A 19935-nucleotide genomic window follows, 5' to 3' on the forward strand; every position below is an offset into this window, starting at 1 on the left:
GGTCCCTTGGAGGAGATGCAAACAAGCCTTGGCAGCAGCAAGACGCAGTGCACAGGGTTACTCTCCTGCATGGGAAGGCAAGGGCTTACCTCCACCAAAGTTGGACAGCTCGCAGAGAGGTCCAAGAGGACTGCTCCGGACCACCAGCCGTGATGCACGATTTACACAGCTCAGGTTGAGAGGAGATCCACCCAGCCGGTCATTGTTGCAGCAGGTGCCTGCGGATGCAGGGGAGTGACTCCTTCAGTCCAAGAGAGATTCCTTCTTCCTTTTTGTGCAGACTGAAGACTTTCCGCACTCAGAGTATGCACAGCTGGGGAACTGTTGCAGAAACTGGAAGGAACTGTGGAAACAATGTTGCAAGCAGATTCTTCGTGGATGCAGATTGTCGGTTCCTGGAGGGTCCAGTCGCAGTTCCAGTGGCTAGAAGTTGAAGTAAAGTTGCAGAGGAGTCCTGCTGAAATCTTACAAGCCAAATCTGAGGACTCACCCAGGGAGAGAGACCCTAAATAGCCCTGAAAAATGGGATTAGTCACCTAGCTAGGTGACCACCTATCAGGAGGGGGCTTTGATGTCACCTGCCTGGCCTGGTGACTCAGATGCTCCCAGAGGTCCCTGCCAACCTTGGATTCAAGATGGCAGAACCCAGGGACCCTCTGGGGGAGCTCTGAGCACCACCCCTGGGGTGGTGATGGACACGGGAGTGGTCACTACCCCTTTCCATTGTCCAGTTTCACGACAGAGCATGGACCAGGGGTTTTGGTCCTCAGACTACAGGGCTAGCCCAAGGGCTATCTGAAGCCTGAATAGCTACCAGGTCAAGCATCTTTTGCACATCTGTTGCGGTGTACTCCCTCATGTGATCAGGCTGCCTGTATATTTTACTTTTGACAGCAGGCTGTCAACTGTCTATGGTGTGTTCACACCATGTTGTTTGACCAGTGGTCAAGGAGAACAGTTCAGAGAACTGACCCAGGAGATTTTTGCAATCATCTTTATGTTGGTCAGAGAGTCAGTCAGCAAGGATACCTCCCTTTACTGAACCATCTACTGTATTGTGGGAGAAGAGGTCATGGAGAGGGGCACTCTCTTCCTTCTGACCTTCGTCAGTGGCCATGAGTAGAGTCCTGTCAACCCTGTCATAATGAGGCTTTAGGTGATTCACATGAAGCACCCTGTGGGGGCTTTTGGGAGTGCGTAGGCCAACCAGGTAGGTGACCTCACCTTTTCTCTCCACAATAGTGTGAGGACCACTCCATTTATCTTGGAATGCCCTGGGAGACACAGGCTCCAGGACCCACACTTTCTGTTCTGGCTAGCAAACAGTCAGTACAGCCTTCTGGAAATGCCACTGCTTCTTTAGTTCTTGGCTGCCCTGGTGATTTTTAGATGCTCTCTTCATGTTTTCGGCCATTATGGATCTTAGTCCTAATATACTCCACTGTGTCCTGTTTGGGAGGCTTGGGATGTTGCTCCCAGCTTTCCTTCACAAGGGGAATTGGGCCCCTGACAAAGATGTCCAAACAAAAGTTTAAAGGGGCTGTGGCCCACTCTTTTTTGAAGAACCTCCCTGTAGGTGAAGAGGAGGCAGGCAATAGGACATCCCACCTCCTTCTGAGTTTTTTTGAAAGTCCCATGATCATGCCGTTGAGGGTTTTGTTGAATCTCTCAACTAACCCATTTGTTTTTGGATAAGGAGTGGTGAACTTGTATGTGACCCCACACTCCTTACCTGGGGCTTTTGGGTATGCAGACATGAAGTTTGCATCTCGTCTGATACCACCTCTTTAGGAAATCCCACCCTGGAGAAGACTCCCAGGAGGGCTTTGACCACTGCAGGGGCTGTAGTGGTCCTAAGAAGAATAGCTTCTGGGTACCTGGTGGCATGGTCCACCACCACCAGTATAAACCTGTTCCCAGAGGCTTTTGAAGGGTCTAGGGGGCCAATAATATCCACCCCAACCCTCTCAAAGGGTATCCCAACCACTGGTAGTGGGATTAAGAGGGCCTTTGGAGTGCAATCTGTCTTGCCACTGGTTTGACAGGTCACATAGGAGCGACAATACTCCTTGGTGTCATGGGCTAAAGTTAACAAGAACTCCCTAAATTTCTGAGGAATGACCACCCTACAGGCACCAGGTTTGGGGTCCTTTGCCTCAGAATAAAGGAGGCTGTTGTCCCAGTTGACCCTATGGATACCACTGACATCCCCTGCTTCCTGAGCTGCTGCTTGCTGTCTCAGACTCTATAGAGTAGGTCAGGTTTTCTGCTCTAGACTAAGCTCTTCTCTGGTAACTCCCCCCCCCCCCCTTCCTCCCAACCTAAGAGCTCAGCTGTGTCAGTCTTAAGCTCCTCTGGTGTAGGTTCCACCCCCCAAGGAGTAGGTTCCTCAATGTAGGAAGCTGACTCTATATACTATATCAAAATGAGATATAGGCCCCGATTACAACTTTGGCGGAGGGTGTGAATCCATCCCAAATGTGACGGATATCCCGCCCACCGTATTATGAGTTCCATAGGATACAATGGACTCTTAATACGGCGGGCGGGATATCCATCACATTTGGGACGGATTAACCCCCTCCGCCAAAGTTGTAATCAGGCCCATAGTGTTCACAAAGTCCAGGGGTTTCCCCAAGAGGCTTGACAGAGGCAATAATAGATAATACTAATGCTATATTTGTGGTAGTATGATAGAGCAGTTAAGCTTATCAGAGGGTAGTGTTAAGCATTTGTTGTACACACTCGAGCAATAAATGAGAACACCCACTAAATGACTTAACTCTAGGCCAGTAGGTTTTTACATAGAAAAATATTATTTTGTTAATTTATTTTTAGAACCACAAGGTTGAGATTGCAGGTTAAGTACATTAAATTAAAGGTACTTTGTATAGTAATACTTAGAACTTTGATCCAAAACAGTAATTGTAGGAAGTTGGCTCTGTACATACGATTTCAAAGTGAGGAATAGTGTGCACAGAGTACAAGGGTTCCCCTTAGAGGTAAGATAGTGGCAAAATTAGATGATTCTAATGCTCTATTTTGTGGTAGTGTGGTCGACCAGTAGGCTTATCAGAGGGTAGTGCTAAGCATTTGTTGTACACACACAAGAAATAAATGAGGAACACACACTCAAAGACTTAACTCCAGGCCAATAGTTTTATATAGAAAAACATATTAATTTATTTCTAGAACCACAAGTTCAAGATTTGAAGTAAATACATAAAATGCAAGGTACTTCACACAGGTAAGTTAGGAACTTTGAATTAAAGCAATATTATATACAGTCTTTGTTAAAATGTCAATAAGCTATTTTAAAAGTGGACACAGTGCAAAAATCAACAGTTCCTGGGGGAGGTAAGTAAAGGTTAGATTAGGAGGTAAGTAAAACATTTAAGTCTCAGTTCCTGGGCATATGCAGCCCACCGTTGGGGGTTCAAGGCAACCCCAAAGGTACCACACCAGCAGCTCAGGGCCGTTCAGGTGCAGAGGTCAAAGAGGTGCCCAAAACACACAGGCGCCTATGGAGAACAGGGGTGCTCTGGTCCCAGTCTGCCAGCATCCTCGGAGGGCAGACCAGGGGGGGTTTGTACAGCACTTGGGGGAGGGGGGGGGGGGGGACACACAAGTAGGCACACAAATCACACCCTCAGCGGCACAGGGGCGGCCGGGTGCAGTGTGCAAAGCAGGCATCGGTTTTAGATAGGATTCAATGGAGGGACCCGGGGCTCACTCTAGCAGTGCAGGCAGGCACGGGGGGGGCTTCTCTGGACAGCCACCAACTGGGCTAGGCAGAGGGTCGCCTGGGGTCACTTCTGCATTCAGGTTCAGTTCCTTCAGGTCCTGGGGGCTGCGGGTGCAGTGCTGGTTCCAGGCATCGGGTTCCTTGTTACAGGCTGTCGCGGTCAGGGGGAGCCTCTGGATTCTCTTTGCAGGCGTCGCTGTGGGGCTCAGGGGGGTCGTCTCGGGCTACTCAAGGGGTCGCAGTCGCCGGAGAGTCCTCCCTGTGGTGTTGGTTCTCTGGATCTCGAGCCGGGGGCGTCGGGTGCAGAGTGTGAAGTCTCACGCTTCCAGCAGGAAATGTGAGTTCTTTAAAAGTTGCTTCTTTGTTGCAAAGAAGTTGCTGTTGTTGAGCAGAGCCGCTGCTCACAGGAGTTTCTTGGTCCTTTAGTCGAGGGCAGTTCTGAGGCTTCAGAGGTCGCTGGCCCCTGTCGGATGCGTCGCTGGTTGCAGGTTTTCGAGTCAGAAGACAGGCCTGTAGGGCTGGGGCCAAAGCAGTTGTCGTCTTCCGTCTTCTCTGCAGGCTTGTAGGTCAGCAGTCCTTGTTTATTCAGGTTGCAGAAATCTGATTTCCTGGGTTCTGGGGTGCCCCTAAATACTAGATTTAGGGGTGTGTTTAGGTCTGGGATTGCAGTAACCAGTGGCTACTGTCCTGGAGGGTGGCTACACCCTCTTTGTGCCTCCTCCCTGTGGGGAGGGGGGCACATCCCTAATCCTATTGGGGGAATCCTCCAAAACTAAGATGGAGGATTTCTAAAGGCAGGGGTCACCTCAGCTCAGGGCACCTTAGGGGCTGTCCTGACTGGTGGGTGACTCCTCCTTGTTTTCCCCATTATCTCCTCCAGCCTTGCCGCCAAATGTGGGGGCAGTGGCCGGACGGGCAGGCACCTCCACTATCTGGGATGCCCTGTGGCGCTGTAACAAAGGGGGTGAGCCTTTGAGGCTCACCGCCAGGTGTTACAGTTCCTGCAGGGGGAGGTGAGAGCACCTCCACCCAGTACAGGCTTTGTTCCTGGCCACAGAGTGACAAAGGCACTCTCCCCATGTGGCCAGCAACATGTCTGGTGTGTGGCAGGCTGGCAAAAACTAGTCAGCCCACACTGGAAGTCGGGTATGTTTTCAGGGGGCATCTCTAAGATGCTCTCTGGGTGTATTTTACAATAAAGTGCACACTGGCATCAGTGTGCATTTATTGTGTTGAGAAGCTTGATACCAAACTTCCCAGTTTTCATTGTAGCTGTGGAGTTCATGTTTGACAAACTCCGAGACCATATACTCTTATGGCTACCCTGCACTTACAATGTCTAAGGTTTTGCTTAGATACTGTAGGGGCATAGTGCTCATGCACATATGCCCTCACCTGTGGTATAGTGCACCCTGCCTTAGGGCTGTAAGGCCTGCTAGATGGGTGACATACCTATGCCTCAGGCAGTGTGAGGTTGGCATGGCACTCTGAGGGGAGTGCCATGTCGACTTAGTCCTTTTATCCCCACCAGCACACACAAGCTGGCAAGCAGTGTGTATGTGCTGAGTGAGGGGTCTCTAGAGTAGCATAAGAAATGCTGCAGCCCTTCAAGACCTTCCCTGGCATCAGGGCCCTTGGTACCAGGGGTACCAGTTACAAGGGACTTACCTGGGTGCCAGGGTTGTGCCAATTGTGGAGACAAAGGTTCAGTTTTAGGGAAAGAACACTGGTTCTGGGGCCTGGTTAGCAGAGTCCCAGCACACTTTCAAATCATAACTTGGCATCAGCAAAGGCAAAAGGTCAGGGGGTAACCATGCCAAGGAGGCATTTCCTTACAATATTCCTATATAAAAACCTATTGGCCTGGAGTTAAGTCACTGAGTGTGTGTTTTCACTTATTGCTTTTGTGTGTACAACAAATGCTTAACACTACCCTCTGATAAGCATACTGCTTGACCACACTACCACAAATAGAGCATTAATATATCTATTGCCTCTGTCAAGCCTCTTGGGGAACCACTGGAATCTGTGCACACTGTCTCTCATTTTGATATAGTATATAGAGAGCCAGCTTCCTACAATGTGTAATTTGTGTCCTTCACCAGACCACCACAACGACCAGACCTGCGAAGCATGCAGTTCTTTTAGGGTCGAAGAAGACGCTAGGAGATCGAAGAGCTCGTTGAATGGAAATGGTGTCTCGACATCCAGATGATACACCAGACATCTTGGGCAACGAGCACGCGCAAGAAGACTTTGAACCGGAGGGGGTCTTCTCCATTCAAGATTCAGACACTGATGTGCAGTCAGACATCTAGATTCAACCATTACAACCTGCACAAACTAAGTAAAAAGCCCCCTTTCCCATTGGACAAAACAACCACAAAAGAGGTCACCGATCCGCCACTGCCTTCCAGCCATGGTCGGAGCCGAGAAACTTATTTTGATGCCTTGCATACCAGCTCGGCACTGAAAAAAGCCAAAGATAAATCTTCAGCATTGAACTCCAGTACCTCTGTTTCGACACCGACAAAACAAAAACTACATGGTGCTTCAGTACCGACCACTTTGGAACCGAAAAAGAGCTAATATTTTGGCACCAAAATGTTTCCATCTGCAAAAACCTTTGGAACCGAAAACATCCCAAAAGACTTTCAGTGACTCTCAACAGTCTATAACAACCCCTACTTCACAGGTGGAACCAATTTTAGAAGTTACGGGCGCTAGGCAACAAGAAACAGGGTGGATTATAACATCACCTCTGCCACCTTTAAATAGAAAATTTGCTTTTTAAGAGACTCTTGATTCCTCTACACCTCCTCAGAAGACTACCAAAGAAAATACTTCTTTTCATACTCAAACATCTATACCTTCACCTACTTCTCCACAACATACTCCTCCACCAACATAGCCCCCTTCATTCAGAGTTCACTACCTGGTGGGTCTCACGATATAGGGGATACATTAGATGAACAGGATCCATTGGATGAGTACGATCCTTATCCTATTACACCAAATGATCCAGATCTTTACCCAGGTAGGCCTTCACCACCTGAGGATTCCACATCATGCCAACAGGTTATATGTAGGGCAGTAGCATTTCACAATGTTCACAATGTACACATATTCACTGATCCAATAAATGAAGATTTTTTTTATTTGACACCCTTGGTGCCACACATAAGGAAAATCAGTTCCTTCCAATGCTTCAAGGCATGCTCAGACACGCAGAAGAAATATTTAAAGAGCCTGTTAGAACATGGGTTATCACTCCCAGAGTTGATAAAAAGTACAAGGCTGCACCCACTGATCCTTTATATGTATAAACACAAATTGCTCCAGATTCTATTGTTGCATCTACTGCACACAAGGGCTAATAGCCAGTCAACAGGTGAGACCACCTCCTCTTGATAAAGTAAAACATTAGATGCTGCAGGAAAAAGAGTGGCAGCTCAAGCAGCCGATCATTGGTGAATTGCTAATGCTCAAGCTTTACTATCCAGATATGACAGGGCTCACTGGGACGCTATGGAGAAACTTTTACAATACCTACCAGAAGAACATCGTAAAAGATGGGTGGAAATTGTAAATGAGGGACATACAATTTCCAGTAACTCCATTTGATGTGCACTTGATGCTGTTGATAGAGCAGCACACAGTATTAACACAAGTTTCATCATAAAGCGCCATGCCTTGCTCAGTTGTTTAAGGTCTAAACAGGAGGTACAGCAGGGATAAAGAGCATTTATTTGTTCCACAAGTGGATACCACACTTGAAAAATTAAATAAAGATAATCAAACTACCAAAGCTATGGGAGCCTTACAAGCCCAGCACACACACAGGTAATTTTCATTGTGCAGGGTTTACCAGAGGATTTAGATCATCATTTCAAAAACATTCCACAAATCAAACTAAACCCACACCTCAATACACCAGAGGTTACTTTAGAGGATCAATTAGAGGAAACAATAATAAGGGAAGAGGAAAACCTTCTGCATCGAGAGGCTCCTCATCTGTCACTAAACAATGACTCGCCACAACCAATACTAACACACACACACCTCCTGTAGGGGGAAGGTTGCAACTTTTGTACCCCCAGTGGACTCAGATTACCACAGAGCAATGGGTACTTCAAATTTATCCAAAATGGTTGTTGTCTGGAGCTCATTTCCACTCCACCAAATATACCCCCTCGTATTCAGAATCGCACAAGGTAATCTCATTCTTCTCAAAGAAGTACATTCCCTTCTTCTAAAAGGAGATATAGAACCAGCACCATTACAATACCAAGGAACAAGAGTGTTCGGTGGCATGTGTAGCTGCAGATACACATGCTGTGCATAGTCCGCCGTCTGGTGTTGGGTCGGAGTGTTACAAGTTGTTTTTCTTCGAAGAAGTCTTTTCGAGTCACGAGACCGAGGGACTCCTCCTCCTTTGTTTCCATTGCGCATGGGCGTCGACTCCATCTTCGATTGTTTTTTTTCCGCCATCGGGTTCGGACGTGTTCCTTTTCGCTCCGGGTTTCGGGACGGAAAGATAGTCAAAACTTCGGAAAACTGCGTCGGTATTGTTTCGTTCGGTATCGGGTTAGATAGAATCGACATCGAATCGTGAAGAGCTCCGGTAGCCCTTCGGGGTAACTTCGACCCCCCCGTCGGGGCCTGGTCGGCCCGACCGCGTGTAACATCGACACCGATGTAACGGACCCCGTTCCGATTCTGTCCTAAATGCCACAGCAAATACCCATATACAGACCAACATTTGGTCTGTAACTTGTGCCTGTCGCCCGAGCACAAGGAAGAAACGTGTGAGGCCTGTCGTGCGTTTCGGTCCCGAAAGACGCTCCGTGGCCGAAGAGCCAGAAGGTTGCAAATGGCGTCCACGCCAACAGGACAACGAGGGTTCGAGGAACAAGGAGAAGAAGAGGAAGCCTTCTCCATCCATCAATCGGACTCGGAGGAATTCGACGTAGAAGAAACCGTGAGTAAGACGTCGAAACAAGCACCACACGGGGAAAACAGACAAGGCCCAGGGGACGCCACTGCCAACAGGCCATGGCTCAACCCATAAAATAGGTGACCGTCCATCGGCACCGAAAAAGGGCGAACCGGTGCCGAGATCGTCCGACTCGGGTCGAGACACAGGCACGCAGCAATCTCGGGACCGAGAAAGTGCTGCCGAAAAGGGTCGACGCCGAGACAGCGGAACCGAAGCTGCTCGACACAGAGACAGCAGCACCGAGGATGATCGACGCCGAGAAGGCTCGACTACAAAAAAGAGAAAATTCTCCTCGGAGCCGAAAACAAGCAAAGACACAGTTTCGGTGCCAAAACGCCCAGCAACCGAACCGACTGCCAGCTCGTATTCAGAGGAACAATCACTGTCCTCTCAAATGCGCAAACACAGATTTGAAGAAGAGTTACAAACCACTGACGTAGACCACACCCAGAAGCGGATCTTCATACAGAGTGGGACAGGGAAGATCAGCACTCTTCCCCCAATCAGGAGGAAAAGGAGACTCGAGTTCCAAACACAAGAACAAACACCACAAGCAAAAGTGGTGAAGAAAGTAACTCACCACCCTCTCCTCCACCTGTAACTCATACATCACCGGCACAAACTCCGTCACATTCACCAGCTCATTACCACCATGAGCCAAGATGACCAGGACGCTTGGGACCTATACGACGCCCCAGTATCAGACAATAGTCCTGAGTCGTACCCTACCAAGCCCTCACCACCTGAGGACAGCACAGCGTATGCACAGGTGGTAGCTAGGGCAGCAGAGTTCCATAACGTGTCGTTACACTCAGAACCTGTCGAGGATGACTTCCTTTTCAACACCCTCTCCTCCACCCATAGCACCTATCAAAGCCTGCCTACGCTCCCGGGAATGCTAAGGCACGCAAAACAGATCTTTAAAGAACCTGTCAAAAGCAGAGCGATAACTCCACGGGTGGAGAAAAAATATAAAGCACCGCCCACGGACCATGCTTTTCTCACATCACAACTGCCACCAGATTCAGTTGTAGTAGGGGCAGCTCGCAAGAGAGCCAACTCGCACACATCAGGCGACGCCCCACCTCCGGACAAAGAGAGCCGCAAGTTCGACGCAGCTGGAAAAAGGGTTGCTGTACAAGCTGCAAACCAGTGGCGCATCGCGAACTCTCAGGCGCTCCTAGCGCGATATGACAGAGCCCATTGGGATGAGATGCAGCATCTCATCGAGCATCTGCCCAAAGAATTACAGAAACGGGCAAAACAAGTAGTTGAGGAGGGACAAAATATCTCTAATAACCAAATACGCTCCTCTATGGATGCAGCGGATACGGCTGCAAGAACAATAAATACTGCAGTAACCATAAGAAGGCACGCATGGTTGCGCACATCCGGGTTTAAACCCGAGATCCAACAGGCAGTGCTCAATATGCCGTTCAACGAACAACAATTGTTTGGACCCGATGTGGACACGGCAATTGAGAAATTGAAAAAGGACACTGACACAGCCAAGGCCATGGGCGCACTCTATTCCCCGCAGGGCAGAGGCACTTTTGGCACATTTCGCAGAACACCCTTCAGAGGGGGGTTTCGGGGTCAAGCCACACAAGCCAGCACCTCACAATCAACACCGTCTGCCTACCAGGGACAGTACCAAAGGGGAGGCTTTCGGGGCCAGTACAGAGGGGGACAATTCCCTAGGACCCGGGGAAAATTTCAAGGTCCCAAAACCCCTACAACCAAACAGTGACTCACAAGTCACTCAACCCCTTCACACAACACCAGTGGGGGGAAGACTAAGCCAATTTTACAAAGCTTGGGAGGAGATAACAACAGACAATTGGGTCTTAGCAATTATCCAACATGGTTATTGCATAGAATTTCTCCAAATCCCTCCAAATGTCCCACCAAAAACACAAAACATGTCAAAACAGCATTTAGACCTTCTGGAATTAGAAGTTCAGGCATTACTGCAAAAGGACGCAATGGAACTTGTACCACGTACACAAAGGAACACAGGAGTTTACTCACTGTACTTTCTAATACCAAAAAAAGACAAAACACAGACCAATCTTAGATCTCAGAACTCTAAACATCTACATCAAATCGGAACACTTTCACATGGTCACGCTACAAGACGTATTACCACTGCTAAAACAACAAGACTATATGACAACCTTAGATCTAAAGGACGCGTATTTCCACATACCGATACATCCCTCGCACAGGAAATACCTAAGGTTCGTATTCAAGGGAATACATTACCAATTCAAAGTGTTGCCGTTCAGTATAACAACCGCACCAAGAGTATTTACAAAATGCCTAGCAGTAGTAGCTGCACATATCAGAAGGCAGCAAATACACGTGTTCCCCTACCTAGACGATTGGCTAATCAAAACCAACTCCCTAACAAAGTGTTCACACCACACAGAGTATGTCATACAAACCCTCTACAAACTCGGTTTCTCCATCAACTATGCAAAATCACACATTCTGCCGTGCAAAACACAGCAATACTTAGGAGCGACAATCAACACAACAAAGGGGATAGCCACTCCAAGTCCACAAAGGGTTCAACATTTTTACAAGGTTATACAAGCCATGTATCCAACACAAAAAATACATGCAAAGATGGTATTAAAACTCCTAGGCATGATGTCTTCATGCATAGCCATTGTCCCAAACGCAAGACTACACATGAGGCCCTTACAACAGTGCCTAGCATCGCAATGGTCACAAGCACAGGGTCACCTTCTAGATCTGGTGTTGATAGACCGCCAAACATACATCTCGCTTCTGTGGTTTAACAGTATAAATTTAAACAAAGGGCGGCCTTTCCAAGACCCAGTGCCACAATACATGATAACAACAGATGCTTCCATGACAGGGTGGGGAGCACACCTCAATCAACACATCATCCAAGGACAATGGGACGTACATCAAACAAAGTAGCATATAAATCACCTCGAATTGTTAGCAGTATTCCTAGCGTTGAAAGCATTTCAACCCATCATAACCCACAAATACATTCTTGTCAAAACAGACAACATGACAACAATGTATTATCTAAACAAACAGGGGGGAACACACTCGACACAGCTGTGCCTCCTGGCACAAAAGATATGGCAATGGGCGATTCACAACCACATTCGCCTAATAGCACAGTTTATTCCAGGGATCCAGAATCAACTAGCAGACAACCTCTCTCGAGATCACCAACAAGTCCACGAATGGGAGATTCACCCCCAAATTCTAAACACTTACTTCCACATTTGGGGAACACCTCAAATAGACCTATTTGCAAAAAAGGAGAACGCAAAATGCCAAAACTTCGCATCCAGGTACCGACACAGGCAGTCTCAAGGCAATGCTCTATGGATGAATTGGTCAGGGATATTTGCATACGCTTTTCCCCCTCTCCCTCTCCTTCCATATCTAGTAAACAAATTGAGTCAAAACAAACTCAAACTCATACTAATAGCACCAACATGGGCAAGACAACCCTGGTACACAACACTACTAGACATGTCAGTAGTACCCCATGTCAAGCTACCTAACAGGCCAGATCTGCTAACACAACACAAACAACAGATCAGGCATCCAAACCCAGCATCGCTGAATCTAGCAATCTGGCTCCTGAAATCCTAAAATTCGGACATTTAAACCTCACCCAAGAATGTATGGAGGTCATAAAACAGGCCAGAAGGCCATCCACTAGACACTGCTATGCAAGTAAATGGAAAAGGTTTGTTTGCTACTGCCATAGTAATCAAGTTCAACCATTACATGCATCTCCAAAGGATGTAGTAGGATACTTACTACATTTGCAGAAATCAAACCTGGCCTTCTCTTCCATAAAGATACACCTCGCGGCAATTTCTGCATACCTGCAGATTACCCATTCCACTTCACTATTTAGGATACCTGTCATTAAAGCGTTTATGGAAGGCCTCAAAAGAATTATACCACCAAGAACACCACCTGTTCCTTCATGGAACCTCAACATCGTCTTAACAAGACTCATGGGTCCACCTTTCGAACCCATGCATTCTTGCGAAATGCAATTCTTAACGTGGAAGGTTGCATTTCTCGTTGCCATTACATCTCTAAGAAGAGTAAGCGAAATTCAAGCGTTTACTATACAGGAACCTTTTATTCAAATACACAAAAATAAGGTAGTTCTAAGAACTAATCCTAAATTTTTACCAAAAGTTATTTCACCGTTCCACTTAAATCAAACAGTAGAACTACCAGTGGTCTTTCCACAGCCAGACTCAGTAGCTGAAAGGGCACTACATACATTAGACATCAGAAGAGCACTAATGTACTACATTGACAGAACAAAACTAATTAGGAAAACAAAACAACTGTTTATTGCATTTCAAAAACCTCATACAGGAAACCCAATATCAAAACAGGGTATAGCCAGATGGATAGTTAAGTGTATCCAAACCTGCTACCTTAAAGCAAAGAGAGAGCTGCCTATTACACCAAAGGCACACTCAACCAGAAAGAAAGGCGCTACCATGGCCTTCCTAGGAAATATCCCAATGAACGAAATATGTAAGGCAGCCACATGGTTTACGCCTCACACATTTACTAAGCACTACTGTGTAGACGTGCTATCCGCACAACAAGCCACAGTAGGTCAAGCCGTACTAAGAACTTTATTTCAAACTACTTCCACCCCTACAGGCTGAGCCACCGCTTTTGGGGAGATAACTGCTTACTAGTCTATGCACAGCATGTGTATCTGCAGCTACACATGCCACCGAACGGAAAATGTCACTTACCCAGTGTACATCTGTTCGTGGCATTTGTCGCTGCAGATTCACATGCGCCCACCCGCCTCCCCGGGAGCCTGTAGCCGTTTGGAAGTAATCTTCAACATTTGTACATTTGTAAATATATTACTTAAACTTTATTTTGTACATACTTATTCATTCCATTGCATGGGCACTATTACTAACATACACAACTCCTACCTCACCCTCTGCGGGGAAAACAATTGAAGATGGAGTCGACGCCCATTCGCAATGGAAACAAAGGAGGAGAAGTCCCTCGGTCTCGTGACTCAAAGACTTCTTCGAAGAAAAACAACTTGTAACACTCCGACCCAACACCAGACGGCGGACTATGCACAGCATGTGAATCTGCAGCGACTAATGCCACGAACAGATGTACACTGGGTAAGTGACATTTTCATTCTGGTTCCTAAAAAAGATGGGTGTCTCAGACCAATATTAGATCTCAGTCCCTTAAACCACTACATCCTATCAGAACATTTTCATATGGTCACTTGTAGGAAAGTAGCCTCTTTCTAGCATGGTCACCCCAACTTTTTTCCTGTTTGTCCGTGTGTTTGACGATGTTCACTGAGACCCTGCTAACCAGGACCCCAGTGATTATGCTCTCTCCTTTTAAACATGGTTGCTGGAACCTTTTTCACCCCACAATTGGCATACTGGGTACCAGGGGATCTCTATGGGCTGCAGCAGTTATTCTGCCACCCATAGGGAGCCTGTAGGAAGTTGGCTCTGTATATACTATCTCAAAGTAAGAGATAGTGTGCACAGAGTCCAAGGGTTCCCCTTAGAGGTAAGATATTGGCAAAATTAGATGATGATAATGCTCTATTTTGTGGTAGTGTGGCCGAGCAGCAGGCTTATCAGGGGTTAGTGTTAAGCATTTGTTGTACACACACAGGCAATAAATGAGGAACACACACTCAAAGACTTAACTCCAAGCCAATAGTTTTTATATAGAAAAATATATTTTCTTAATTCTTTTTAGAACCACAAGATTCAAGATTTGAAGTAAATACATAAAATGCAAGGTACGCCACACAGATGAGTTAGGAACTTTGAATTAGAGCAGTAACATACACAGTTTTAGTTAAAATGGCAATAAGCTATTTTAAAAGTGGACACAGTGCAAAAATCAACCGTTCCTGGGGAAGTAATGGTTAGTTTTTCAGGTAAGTAAGGCACTTAAAAGTTCAAGTTCTTGGGCATAGGCAGCCCACCGTTAGGGGTTCAAGGCAACCCCAAAGTTACCGCACCAGCAACACAGGGCCGGTCAGGTGCAGAGGTCAAAGGAGGGCCCAAAACACATAGGTGCCTATGAAGAACAGGGGTGCTCCGGTTCCAGTCTGCCAACAGGTAAGTACCTACGTCTTCGGAGGGTAGATCAGGGGGGTTTTGTAAAGCACTGGGAGGGGGGACACAAATAGGCACACAAAACACACTCTCAGCTGCACAGGGGCGGCCGGGTGCAGTGTGCAAAGCATGCGTCAGGTTTGTAATAGAAATAAATGGAGGGACCTGTGGGTCACTCTAGCGGGACAGGCAGGGCACATGGGGGCTTCTCGGGCCAGCCACAGACTGGGCTAGGCAGAGAGTCGCCTGATGGTCACTCCTGCACTGAAGTTTGGTTCCTTCTGGTCCTGGGGGCTGCGGGTACAGTGCTTGGTCCAGGCGTCAGGTTCCTAGTCACAGGCAGTCGCGGTCAGGGGAGCCTCTGGATTCTCTGTCCATGCGTCGCTGTGGGTGTCCAGGGGGGTCGTCTCGGGTTACTCACGAGGTCGCAGTCGCCTGGGAGTCCTCACTGTAGTGTTGGTTCTCTGGCGCTCGAGCCGGGGGCGTCGGGTGCAGAGGGTGAAGTCTCACGCTTCCGGCGGGAAGAGTGGGTTCTTTAAAAGTTGCTTCTTTGTTGCAAAAATGTTGCTGTGACTGAACAGTGCCGCTGTTCTCTGGAGTTTCTTGGTCCTTCGGGTTTCTGGGCTGTCCTCTGAGGCTTCAGAGGTTGCTGGTCCCTGTCGGATGCGTCGCTGTACAGTTGTCAATGAGTCTGGGGACAGGCCGGTAGGGCTGGGGCTAAAGCAGTTGTCTCTGCAGGGCTTTCAGGTCAGCAGTCCTTGTTGCAGGAATCTGATTTCCTGGGTTCTGGGGTGCCCCTGAATACTGAATTTAGGGGTGTGTTTAGGTCAGGAGGGCAGTAGCCAATAGCTACTGTCCTGGAGGGTGGCTACACCCTCTTTGTGCCTCCTCCCTGAGGGGAGGGGGGCACATCCCTAATCCTGTTGGGGGAATCCTCCAATCTCAAGATGGAGGATTTTCTAAAGGTAAGGGTCACCTCAGCTCAGGACACCTTAGGGGCTGTTGTGACTGGTGGGGGGACTCCTCCTGATTTTTCTCATTATCTCCTCCGGACTTGCTGCCAAAAGTGGGGTCTGTGTCTGGAGGGGCAGCATCTCCACTAGCTGGGATGCCCTGGGGGGGCACTGTAACAACAGGCATGAGCCTTTGAGGCTCACCGCCAGGTGTTAAAGTTCCTGCAGGGGGAGGTGAGAAGCACCTCCACCCAGTGCAGGCTTTGTTCCTGGCCACAGAGCGACAAAGACACTCTCCCCATGTGGCCAGAAACTTGTCTGGTTGTGGCAGGCTGGCAGGAACTGGTCAGTCTAACACTGGTGTTTGGACTGGTATACAGGGTGCATCTCTAAGATGCCTTCTGTGTGCATTATGCAATAAATCCCAAACTGGCATCAGTGTGGGTTTATTGTGCTGCGGAGTTCGATACCAGACTTCCCAGATTTTAGTGTAGCCATTATAGAGCTGTGGAGTTCGTGTTTGACAAACTCCCAAACCATATACTCTTTATGGTTACCCTGCACTTAAAATGTCTAAGATTTGGCTTACACTGTAGGGGCATGGTGCTCATGCAACTATGCCCTCACCTGTGGTATAGTGCATCCTGCGTAAGGGCTCTAAGGCCTACTAGAGGGGTGACTTACCTATGCCCCAGGCAGTGAGAGGTGGGCATGGTACCCTGAGGGGAGTGCCATGTTGACTGAGTCATTTTCTCCCCTCCAGCACACACAAGCTGTGAGACAGTGTGCTTGTGCTGAGTGAGGGATCCCCAGGGTGGCATAATACATGCTGCAGCCCTTAGAAACCTTCCCTGGCAACAGGGCACTTGGTACCAGGGGTACCAGTTACAAAGGCCTTATCTGTGTACCAGGGCTGTGCCAATTGTGGGAACAAAAGTACAGTTTAGGGAAAGAACACTGGTGCTGGGGCCTGGTTAGCACGGTCCCAGCACACTTCCAATCATAACTAGCTTCAACAAAAGGCAAAATGTTAGTGGGTAACCAGGCCAAGGGAGGCATTTCCCTACAAGATGTCTTTGCGAGACAACAAGCAAATGTTGGGCAAGCTGTACTTAAAACACTTTTTCAAACAATTGCAACCACTGCACACTAGCCACCGCTTTATAGATGGATTGCTTTACAGTCTATGCACAGCAAATGTATTTACAGCTACACGTCATCGAACGGAAAATGTTACTTACCAGTAGACATCTGTTTGTGGCATGTAGTGGTGTAGATTCACATGCGCCCTCCCTCCTCCCCATAAGTGTGTAGATGTTGCAATTTAGTCCTATGTATAAAATATACATATGTCAATACATTGTATGGACATCTTTTCTATCCTACTATCTATTTTTAACTACTTCACTCTCCCGCCTGCAGAGAAATAACAAAGGACTTGATGCCCATGCGCAGTATTATTGAGAGGAGGAGTCACTCGATCCCGTGACTTGAAAACTTTCTTCGAACAAAAACAAGTTGACCTACTCTGAACCCAACACTAGATGCAAGCTTATGCACAGCATGTGAATCTACAGCATTGCATGCCACAAACATTTGTCTACTGGTAAGTAACGTTTTTCATCTGGTGACACGATGCTGACGACGGACGCATAGTCAGCAGACTCCCCCTGATGGCGCATAAGCGTATTGCTCAAGTAAAATCTTCAAATCTGAACTAACGCCTGGGGGAAATTCTAAGGTAAGGAATCTGCAACTAGAATATGTCTCTACCAGATAATTTCATACCAAAGGTAAGTTACTTGTTCAATCCTTTTGGTTTGTTGAATAAAGTACTTAGAGACAATCATTACTCAGTCGAAGTATGGTGACTATTGCCTGACTGATTAAGAGACTGAAATTACCTTTAGATTTCTATTTGTTTTCATTGTTTTTGTTCACCGGTGCGCCAGAGTTGATAGTGTTCCCTCTCCTACAAATCTAGTGAGGTTCCAATAGTTTTAGGTCCGACTTCTCTCTGAATATCTGCGCTCCTCCTCTTGTACTGTTTTGTTATCCAGTTATAGAGCTGTGCTAACTGTATTTTGACCTTTGCGTTTCCAGATGGGTCCACGTTATGTGTGCGGTGGCGGTTCTTGAAGCCAAGTTTGTTGATATTGCTGAGCGACGCCCTATTGACATTAGCAAGGTCCCGTTTCAACGATTCAGATTGGTAAGTGTTTGGGGGCAAACTTTGCCATGCTTCGCTCCCTTCTTTGAAGGGATTCCAGCTAGTACATTCTTTAAGGAGTTCTTTGTATCACTGCTAACGAGGACGTCTGCCTGCTGAAGTTCAGGCATGTAAGTGATTTTGGCAGGTTTTGTCACTGGACAAAAGTTTTTTTTTTTTTATTGGTTTGACCATTTTCTCAGCACGCACCCAGTGTTTCTGTGTATTTTCGTTCCACATTTTATAGTGCTGATCTTTATCAGAGCCTGACTCTACTGACAGAGCACCCATAGTGAACTCGCAACCTTAAGGAGGCTGGCTACTCTCCCCTGCCCTCAGGCTGTGAGAGGACGCCAGCAGAGGCTGCAGAATGATTCTAATGAAGGGGCACTGACTTTCTGGGCAAAGTTTGCTAATTTCAAAATCTCTCTTTGCCCCCTTTTCCCCTCTTTCTTCTGTAGAAATGTGTCTTCTGCAGGAAGCGCAAGAAGAGGATCAGCGGGTGCTGTGTGCAGTGCTCCCATGGACGGTGCCCTACCTCATTTCATGTTACATGTGCACAAGCTTCTGGCCTCATGATGCAGCCAGATGATTGGCCCTTCGTGGTGTTCATCACCTGCTTCAGGCATAAAAGTCCGACACAGTTGGAGGTGAGTGATCAGGGTAGTGGCAGAAAGGATGATTTAAAAACATTGCAAATACTTGATTTTCTTTAGAGGTGCACACACAGTTTAAAATCTCATTGTATTTCGCTTGGGAGTGTTTTATTTTAAGGCAGTGTGTCTTTGCCACCAGAGTTTGGCATTACGTTCAGTGTGTGGTAGTGCTTTTGAAAGATGATGAATGAAGGTGATAGAAGATTTTCCTATAAAGACTTCTAAGCACATTCCTAGCACCAGACTGGATCTAGAAAACGTCTGCAATGCCTCCTGCATGCCGGCAGGTTGCATCCTCGGTGTTCTTCCCACCTCAGGACAAGAAGACATGGATTTACATAAAGGCACCATGCCTTCATCCTGACATCAGTTGCCCATTTTTCTGTAGCATTTGACACAGAACCACAGCTATACACTCACTGATTTCAGTAATTACCAAAACCTTTTTGAACTTCTGAATTTCTTGACAGTTTGCAGGGATACATTTCCTCCCACCCCTCACACTTCCCCCAAAGATTTTTCCAACTTCTGGTTGTGTGGCCTCAGCTCCAAATATGACCCCATGTCCTATAACAAATGTTCCCTGATGCCCCTCCAAAATGCATGAGGGAGCAGGAAGCAAATTTAACTCTGCAAGCACAAAAAACACAGTTGACCCTGATCCAAGTCACAAGGTTGGTTCCAATCCAGATAGCCCTCATCAGGTAGGGCAAAACTGACACCGGCTTTGTCATCCAGGAGTCCTGGTGGAGTCTTGCACGCCGAATCTGGGTACCCACCCGCAAGGGAGTCCCTAAATAGCCCTAACAGAGGGCTTGGTCACTCTGCCGGGTGACCACCTATCAGAGGGGATCACTGATGTTGTGACCAACCAAATGTTCCCAGGGGCTTCTGTACATCTTGTTTCCAAGATGGCAGAATCAAGTGGCCACCTGGAGGAGCTCTGGACACCACCCTTGGGGTGGTGATGGACAGGCGAGTGGTGACTCCCCTTTCCTTTGTGTGGTTTTGTGCCAGAGCAGGGACTGGGGGTGTCCCTGGACTAGTGCAAACCGGTTTATGCAAGGAGGGCACCAAACGTGCCCTTTAAAGCAAGCTGGTGGTGTGGGGAGGCTACCCCTCCCCAGTCTTGTAACACCTATTTCCAAGGGGGAGGGTATTGCCTCCCTCTCCCACAGGAAATCCTTTGTTCTGCCTTCCCGTGCTTGAACTGGT

The 19935-nt window shown here is 47.5% G+C and overlaps 1 protein-coding gene across 1 annotated transcript in view; it reads left to right on the plus strand.

The window, feature by feature from the left end:
* KDM4A (lysine demethylase 4A) overlaps window positions 1-19935 on the plus strand; it is a 460608-nt gene that overhangs the window by 412296 nt on the left and 28377 nt on the right. The window contains exons 18-19 of the mRNA XM_069227816.1: window positions 17959-18067; window positions 18526-18714. Of these exons, the coding sequence (XP_069083917.1) occupies window positions 17959-18067; window positions 18526-18714 (298 nt within the window). The remainder of the gene's footprint in view (window positions 1-17958; window positions 18068-18525; window positions 18715-19935) is intronic.

Source organism: Pleurodeles waltl, chromosome 4_1 (assembly GCF_031143425.1).
Source record: "Pleurodeles waltl isolate 20211129_DDA chromosome 4_1, aPleWal1.hap1.20221129, whole genome shotgun sequence".
Classification (NCBI taxonomy): Eukaryota; Metazoa; Chordata; class Amphibia; order Caudata; family Salamandridae; genus Pleurodeles; species Pleurodeles waltl.